The sequence below is a fragment of the Gavialis gangeticus genome, unplaced genomic scaffold, assembly GCF_001723915.1.
Source record: "Gavialis gangeticus isolate Ggan-Ray unplaced genomic scaffold, GavGan_comp1, whole genome shotgun sequence".
NCBI lineage: Eukaryota > Metazoa > Chordata > Crocodylia > Gavialidae > Gavialis > Gavialis gangeticus.
Genome location: NW_017728991.1, coordinates 13,475,876 through 13,484,960, shown reverse-complemented (window position 1 = coordinate 13,484,960; position 9,085 = coordinate 13,475,876). Strand labels below are relative to the sequence as shown.

The 9,085-nt window shown below is 50.0% G+C and overlaps 1 protein-coding gene across 2 annotated transcripts in view; it reads left to right on the top strand.

Annotated features, from left to right (window-relative positions):
• Positions 1–6,190: 6,190 nt before the first annotated feature.
• The window catches only part of MYCBPAP (MYCBP associated protein), a 21,774-nt gene continuing 18,879 nt past the window's right edge, over positions 6,191–9,085 (top strand). For both annotated transcript variants that reach the window (XM_019517598.1, XM_019517588.1), the window contains exon 1: positions 6,191–6,706. In XM_019517598.1, the coding sequence (XP_019373143.1) occupies positions 6,580–6,706 (127 nt within the window). In that variant the 5' untranslated portion in view covers positions 6,191–6,579. The remainder of the gene's footprint in view (positions 6,707–9,085) is intronic.

The window sequence follows — 9,085 nt, the reverse complement described above, 5'->3', positions numbered from 1 at the left end:
GCTTTAGAACGAATGCAAAGAAAAATCAAGCATTGGCTTCTGCAATTACAAAAACATGAAGGGAGGTCCTGCACTATGCAGGCAGCCTGCAGTCCGCTCACTCCAGCAGAGAGCAGTAATGGACAGCACAAATCCTGCCCTAGCAAAACTCCTTAGAGGGACTTTGCACCCACAGCTCCCCAGAAAGGGAATCACCCCCTGAAAGAGGATATCTCGCTCCCTGCCTGGGGTTAGCTCTGTGGCTGCTGTGTTTCTTTGTTTGGATCAGACTTTCCCTTTGCTCTGTTATACTGGAGTGAGCGAAGGGTTTGCTGGCAAGACTTTCAGTATGCTTGGCCTTGGGACTCCAGTGTTGATGCCTCCAGCCCAGTTCAGAAGCAGGGCTTGCTGTCTATAACTCATCTCCTTTTATTGTTTTTGCTGCCCTGAGTGCTAGAGCCGCAGGCAGGTGGTGGGAATTGCAGAGACCCATCTCCCACTACCCCGGAGAGGTGGGAAGAGGCAGATCCTACCTCTGAGGACTGCACACTGTGAAGCCCCCATTCTTTACCATGCAGACTGCATATGGGTATTGGTCACCTTCCCAGGGGATTCACTGCTGCACTGACAGCATCAGGGTGGGGGGCTCTGTCAGCTTTTACTGGCAGAATGCTTGCCATCCACTTCTATAATCCACAGAATATATCCGTAGAGCTTGGCAGGGTACCCCAGTCTGCCAACATGCCATGCCTGGGTGAAGGGGCAGATAGGCCCAACATTGGCCAAGTCCAGCAGACCAGCTCAGTGCAATATTTACTGGATCACATAGCTTCTCCCTGACTTCTGTGAGATCACTTCCCTTCCCTTTGAAACCAAAGTGACAGCTGATACTACTATGCAGGAGCTGGGCTGCCCTTCCATGCTTTGTGAAGGAACAACTATTGGGAGCTTCTTCAGGTGTGCATCCGACATGTAGTGACTTGCTCATGCAGCCCCTTGTTATGTGCAGCTGTAACCAGTCATTTGGATTGTGAAATTTAATGAGTCCAAAGTTATCTCGACATTTTAACCAGCTAGTTGTTCTTGATATTAATCTGGCTGTGGTAGCGATGGAGCGGTGGGGTAGCTATGATAGTCTATGGAATTATGCTGGAGGCAAGGATATTTTGGGGTGTACTATCTTTTATTGGACTAATTGCATGCTTCAGAGAGAGTTTTTAGGCAAGCTTCTTAAACACAAAAGGGTACTTCTGTGGGTCTGAGAGCTTGGGCTGCGTTTGCTTCTGAAACAGTAATTACAGTTTAGCTCCAAAATCAATATTTGGAGTCCAGTGTAGATAACAGCTTTCAAGCCCTGGTGACAGTTGTTCAATAGGACAATAATCACTTAAAATCTTCACCTGAATTGTTTTGCTGAACAGTTTTTTTGTTTGTTTGTTTGTTTGGGTCTTTGTTTTGTTTTTTGTTATGAGCTCCCTGAATGTGAAGAGGGCAGCAGAAAGCACGGGACAGTATAGTGCAGAGCAGGTTCTGGATGTTGCAGAGAGTCTTTAACCATGAGGGCTCTGCATGATTTCGTAGTGGGAGGGGAACAGTGGTGAGTGAAAGCATCAGCCATTCAGCAGTGAGAAGTAGCTGATGCCTGGCCTAGGGTCTTAACATCTGCTTTGGATGGAGAGATTTGGGAAGCTGGGGTTCTCACATTAGCTCCATCACTGTGTCATAGCAGAGACGGACAGAAGGAGCAGTAGTTGTAGCGTCCCATGAAAAGTTCCTACAGCTTACATGTACCTCCCCTTCATGCTGCAGGGTAGGATGGCATCAACCTTGGGGAGGAGAAGATGAGTTACTGACAGCAGGGGTGGGGAGGTTGGACCATGCGACCCAAAGACGAGAGTCCTGCAGTGCAACAGCAAGAGGTTGCCTGGTGTACTGAGTGATGTCAACATGAGATTGGCCTACAAATCGCGTTGCACAAGCTGCAGTTAGAATTTTAATTAGTAATATTAGAGAGACTCCAGGACTTCAACATGGATCAGACACCTTCATTGTTATGGCCAATGAGTAATGATCTCTGCTTGCAAGTGCATTCATGTGAGCTGAGGTCCTCTCCTATGTCACTGTATGACTAAACCGTGGGCCAGGACAGTTGTAAATATTTTGCATTGCTAAATACAGATCTGCATTTCAGTAACCAATGCACTTCTTTTTTTCCAGCTTCAGCTGCAATGCCAGGGCTACTGTTCCCTACTTGGAGTAACTAAAAGTCTATTTCTGACCGATCAAACCAAAACAAAGCCCCAAACATTTCTTAATTTTTTATTACGCTGATGCCTGGCACCTGCACCTCCCAGTTTAGGGCCCATAGTGCTAGGGGCTGTATGTACACACAGCCAGCGGTGATCTGTGCCTTGAGAAGCTTTTACAGCATTAGGAGACATGATAGAACAAGGGTGGGCAAAAGGAAATGTACAATCAGTGGTCAACAGCTGCTTGTTACTCGTTGGCGTAGAGTTAGGCAAAATCAAACTTTCCTCATAAGCAGACATCATGGCTTGTTGGTCTTGCCTCTTGGCCTTTGACTCATTCAGGCCCAACACCAAAAGGTGGCTTTATCTTGCTGAGTTCTAAAGGGGCCAAGAAGGTCTGGTGGGATCTCTAGGGCTATAGGAGAATAAACCAAGACATTAGCAAAATCAGGTATGTTCCCTTCATCTTCATTATGACTGGGGACAGCAAGAACAAAATTTTCCAAATACAGCTCCATTCGACTGCATGAGGAAAGGAGAGTGATTCTTAACCAAGGTGTCTTGAGATCCTTTGAAGGGTATGGTAAACTTGGAGGAGATAAGAGAGGTGTGAGGAAATGAACAGATAAGCGCAGGTCCAGGCTTTTCCTGCCTGGATGCTTTTGCACCACCATAGTTTGGCCCTTTCCAAAGAGGTAGATGCTGCAGTAACTGAGTGAGGCTTTTAAAACTGGGTACTGCTTAATTCACAATAGTTATGGAGGGGCCTTAAGTCAGGAGGAGTACCTTGAGTCTGAAAAGGTTGAGAACCAGCGCACTATGCCAATGGCCAAATTGTGCCTTTGGTGATGCTTACATCACCCCACTGGCTTTGGTCACCAGTCACAGTAGACCACAGGCCAAAATTAGTGGGGAAAAGCTGGAGAAGAGGGAAGACCTTTCTTCTGGAGCCTTCAAGGAGAAACAAGTACAAAGGAAGTCTACAGTTAATGCAGGCTACTTAAACATTTGAGTTGCGTCCCTTTGAACCAATCATGGTGTTCGGCTCACTGGATGACTAATGTCTGCTGTAAAAGCATCATAGTTACTTTCAGTAAGATGACATTCACATCTACCCTATATCTGGCTACCCTATTAATACCTGACTGGTCTGAATTCCCATCCAGGGCCTGGGCTAGAGTCCATCCAAATCAGCAGAAGGGCTCACATGGATGGCAATGAGCTATAACGAAGGTTTGAAGAGGACAAGAGAGTCCTCCGGAGGAGATGCTCAGAGACTGAAATACCCCAGGAGTGTGGGTCTTTCCTTTCACTTAACCCCAATGTCAACCAGGCATAACTCCAAATCAATAGCATATGGAAAGCAGCTTTAGGGCTATTACTTTATTGGCTATCAAGCAGGTATGTTCCAGTTCATTGCAGTTATTGCACAAGGCAGAGTTGCCTGTTGGGTAGAGAAAACCTCAAGCTGAGAGGTCCTTTTGTACACACAAGCTCACTGTACTTCATTCTCCCCATATCTGTATCTACATCATTTGCAGGTAATAATACTCAGGCAGTTCAGAGAGGCCCAGGAAAAAAAGCACGTAGGATGAGCACAGTCTTGCAAAGACGGGGGAAATAAGACAGCTGAATGGCATGCAGTGAAGCTCAATTTTCCCTCATTGCCAGATACTGATTGTATCAAGAATTACTGGCTAATAACTAGTAATTTCACGTGAGTTAAAACAACAACACCAGCCCATCCCCAGTAATTAGGAAGGGCCCCCATTTCTACTTCCTGAAAGACTGGCATGTTTACCTGCCATCTAGGTGAAACGCATGATTAAATTTCCCCAGGGCTGAGGAAACCGTGACTCACGTTCTCCTCCTTGGTCCCAGCTGGAGGCAGGGATATTTTCATCAACCTTGATAAGAAGAGTCCCCTGTGCCCTCTGGTAGTGGCTTTGTGCTGTTCTGGGAATAGCTGAGGGTCATTCAGAAAGGGTCCCGTGCATGTAATAGGGCTGTGCTGGGAAGAGGAGAGCTCATGTCAGGGTGAGGTTTCCTAAATCAGTGTCTAGTGGGCTAAGCCACCCGCTTCCAGCCCTGCATACACCCATGTGCCTTGGTGTGTCAGGTTGCTAGCCTGAGCCAGTGAGACATTTTTTAGGTGAATATCTGGGAATTCCTCTCAGTTCTGCCACTAAAAATCTCCCCTTTCCCTTTTTAGCAGAATCCAGGAAAACCCTGGATCTGCACTTTTGGGTGTTTTAGGAGGGGGTGCGAATGTCCTCGGCGAGTTGTAGAGAAGTAGCCTCCGTGGTCTGTGTCCGTGGCAATGGGAAGCTTTATGCACAGGGAGATGCAAGATTGAAAAGGCCTTCTCTTCACTGAGGTGCATTGAGACAATGGCAGTAAGAAAGTTGGGGGTCTCCTGAAGGCAGTCTTGGTGTCATTTGGGGCTTCTGAGTGATGAAGGGATCAGAACTGGAAGAAAAATGAATGTCAGTGCCAGTCTCTCATCATATTTATCAGTGCTGGCTGGGGCAGATGAGAGGAACCCCCCCAGTGTCTGACAAATGCACATTGGGAGCACAATCACCCTGGCCTGCACCACTGAGCTAAAACCAGAAGTGGATGCCATCTGCTTCATTCAAAATAGCCGTGGCCTTTGGGCTTCAAGCAAGCTGCCAAAGCAGCTCTTCTCCAGGCTGATGGGTGCCTAGCACGAAACGCAGATGTCTGTGGTGTGAGCCGCAAGCTTCTTGCTAGGACTTGCCTTGGCCTCGACCTGCCCTGTCTGTTTGCTAATACAAGTGCTTGCAGGGGCATCCGGCATGGCCCCGTGGCAGCGTTCCTCCCAGGGTGGAAAGGGGGTGGCCACCTCAGCAGTTCTTTCGTGCAGTCCGTTGCATATGGGCACTTGGAAGTAGGTGGCCTCCAGCCACCGTCCAAATCTGCTCTTGAATGAAATGGGGGGTTGTAGCTGGTTTTCTGTACTGTGGCTGCTTCTGTGTTCATGCCTCATCAGCATCATCCAGGTGGACAGGAAATGCTCCCATATCCACGGGGCGCTGGCCTTGTAGAAGCTCCCGATACCCTGAAGGCGTTTCCATCTCGGAGCGCCTCTGTAGCACTTGCTCTTTTCAAATGCAGTTAACTCGGTCTGACAGCATCAGACCTCACTGGGCTGAGGCCAGGTTTGGAGCAGGGAAGTCATTGGCATTGGGGTATTGTTTAATGGGCTAAGCTCCATCATGTGGGTTTCTCAGCATTTTTCAGTTACTAACTTCATGTGGAAGATGCTGGATTCCAGGTTCTCCCTCCAGCCTGACAGACGTGATGCCTGCTCCTAGGAGCACTGCAATCAAGCTAATTAGCCCAGGACCCTCCGTGACACATGATCAGCACCTGCCAAGATCACTCTGCCATCAGATTGCTTCCCTGCCTCCGCCTCACGCCTCTTTAGAGCTGCAAGACACAGCCGCTGTGACAAGAGCAGCAAATGAAAGCACTTCCCATTTCAGCGGCTAACCATGCTGGAAGGAAACCAGGCATCATGCAAAGCTCTCATCCATCAAACTTGTGATACAGGGTTTCAAAAAGGCAGCGAGGGAGGAAATCAGAAGGACGAGACAAACAGCGGAGGAGGATGCTAGGAATGAATGAAATGGCTGGCCCGTCATTTTGCTTGCACAGCGCTTTCTCCTTAGTCCCTCAGCCTGGAGCAGCGGCCATCCTCTACTTCTGTGGGTTGTGCAGAGGGAGATAGGGGGCTAGGAAGGGATCTAAGTGAGCGTGAGCATGAGCAGGCTGCGCTCTTTTGTGCCATCAAGGACTGCACTGAAAAGGGAAGCAAGGCCGATCAGCTCTCGGGACTTCTAGGTGGTCTCCCTAATGCGGGGCGCAGCCCGGCCAGGCAGTGATCCCCTCATGGCACGCTTCAGTATGACCTGAGTGCATCTTTCTGAAGAGGGCAATGAGGCTTGTCCGGAAGAGATGGCAAGTCTGCAAGCAGCGCTTCCTCTTGGCCCAAGATCTGCTTGAGAGCAGAGGGGCGAGCGGAGCTGGGAGAGGGCCTCTCCCAGGACCCAGTGCTGCATTGCGAGCTGAGCAGGCCTGTTGGTGCAGGGGCAGGCTTTTGGGGAGGGGGTTGGCAGCCCCTGGCACTGGAGGGCACGGCGCCTCTCGGTGCCCTGGTTGCATCTCAGCTGCCTGGGGCCGGCGGTGAGCCACCCCCCCAGGACAGGGCCGTGCAGCCGTCCTGGAACTCGCCTCTCCCAGCACCCGGAGGCTGTGTTGCTAGAGACGGAGGGGTTTCCATGGAGACGGGTAGCGCCAGCCTGCCTGCTTGCCTGCACTGGGCAGGATGCAACCGTCGCTGCAGGCCCTGAAGAAGGAGGCTCGACTTGCCCGCAAGGTCCCGTCCATCATCTCCGTGTCTGACACCATCAGCAAGGCGAGCAAGAAGGACCCTCGCACCAAAACCCCTCCGGGTAGGGAGGGGGCTCGAGCCCTGTTGCGGGGCTCTGCTGAGGGGGGGGGCAGAGGGTCCCGGCAGGGCTTGGGGGTCCAGCCACAGCGGGAAGCAGCCTGGGGCATTGGCATCATCGCTGCCAGGACATGGGCAGGGAGCCTCCCGTTGCAAGCAGTGCTGCACTGGCTTCCAGTGGAGCCTCATGAGAACTGCCATTGAATGGGTCGGGCCACCGGTCCACCTTGCCCCGTCTCCTGCGTCGCATGGGGGCAGAGAGTGGATGCTGAAAGGGAGAGCGAACCGGATCTGACCAGGGTTTTTTCCCCCACTGCCCCTCTCCCCCTTGTAGCCTCCAGCAATTTCAGGTATAGGAAGTCCTGGTGCAGAGACGGAGCCCCTCACTGCCGTGCTCATCAGCCGCCGCTGTCCCTTTCCTCCGAGCAGTGAACCTGGCTGAGCTCTCAGTTTCCTCTGTCTCTTTTGGCAACGAGCTCTGCACTTTAATTATGGTAGCGTAAGAGCGACATCATAGCCGTGATGGGTCTAACGACAGAGATCACCCTGAGAAATCCTTGCCTCTTGCACCCTTTCATGACTCAGTGGATGAAAGAGAACTTCTTTTTGTGAGTTTTAAAATTACAGCCTCCTAGTGACCCCTAGTTCTTGTATGGTGAGAGAGAGTCCGTAATAAATCCCAATTTACTGTCTCCTTGCTATTTAGTACTTTGTAGAGCCTTATCATGCCCCCCCTCAAGGATCTCTTTTCTCAGCTGAACAGGCCTAGCTTCCTTAGTCTCTCCTCATATAGAAACCCCTCTATACCTCTAATCATCCTTGTTGCCCTTCTCTGTCCCCTCTCTAGTTCTCCTATATTTTTTTCTAGGAGTGAGATTCAGAACTGGGCATAGTATTCAAGGTACGGGCATGGATCTCATGTTGCCGGTATGTGTCCAGGTGTAGGAACACTTGAGACTTGTTCATGTGGGACTCTTCGGGAAGAAAAAGTGGGGTATCTCAATTTCATATTGGTATAACAGACTCTCCCTATACCTGAAGAAGGGCGCTTGTGCCCGAAAGCTTGCAAAGAAACAATTTTCCAACTATTTAGTCGGTCTAATAAAAGATATCCCATCTACCCAAAGAACCTTTTCTGCTTATGTCCCTAGACCACCACGGCTATGACAACCAACCCCACATTGCTGTGACAGCCAGTGGTTCCAGCTGATCTCTTGCCTTTTGAGGCTTCAAGAAAAGATTACCCCACCCCACCCCACCCTCTGCTTGGTCTACAGTGACCAGGTGGTTTCTTCAAACGGGGAAGCAGGATGTTTCTGATGCAGCACCTGCCCCTGCGCAGTTGATGGGGCGTGCGGTTCAGCATGCTTGAACGTTTTCAATGGGCAACTTAACAGCGAAGGAGCACGGGGCTAAGTGAGCCTGCGAAAATAGCTGGGCACGTTGGCTGGCCCTGCCATCACTCGGCACGTGGATCGAAGTGTCACATGGATCATGTGGCACTATGATCCATTTTCCCAGAAAAATTGTAGACCCTTGAAGCAAATGAGTCCCAAATGCCAATGACAGTCTCTGAAGATGGCCAAAGTTGCTTCTGTGAAACGCAGCGCTCCCTCATGGTTTTTAAATGCTTATTAAATGCACTTATCAGGGGCTCTCGTATTGGTGCTGGGGCACAAAGTCAGAATTTTTTGTCATTTTTTTTTTAAGGGACTGGGAGAAAACTGCTAATTAACTGTGTCAGAATCAGGAAGCACGGTCTGGCTCTCGTACTCGTCCTTCTAGTCAACAAGAAGTCTGTTTCTTTGAATACAGTGAAGGGGAGATCATTTTATAATGAATGTTTGTTTGAATGGCACATAAGGGTCCCAGTTAGAGGTCAGAGCATTGCTGCAGTAGGTCTATGCAGACACCTGAGAACAAGAGAGTCCCTGCCGTGACAACTTAGAGCAGCAGTTCTCGACCTTTTCAGACTTGGGGTGCCCTCATGAGTCTCAAGGCACCCCTCAGAAAGTGCCAGCTCTTAATTTTGACTCATTTTTTGATTCATAGACATTTGGGCTGGAAGGGACCTCGGAAGATCATCGAGTCCAGCCCCCTGCCCCAAGGGCAGGAAAGCAGCAGGGATCATAGGATCCCAGCAAGATAAGCATCCAAATGTGTCTTGAACGTGTTCAACATAGGTGTTTGAGCCACCTCCAATGGCAGGCTGTTCCAGGCCTTGGGGGCTCGGACAGTGAAGAAGTTCTTCCTTATGTCCAGCCTGAAATGGTCTTGGAGCAGTTTGTGACCATTTGATCTTGTCATCCCTTGGGGCGCTCTGGTGAACAAACATTCCCCCAGATACTGGTGGTCACCCTGATAAACTTACAGGTGGCCATCA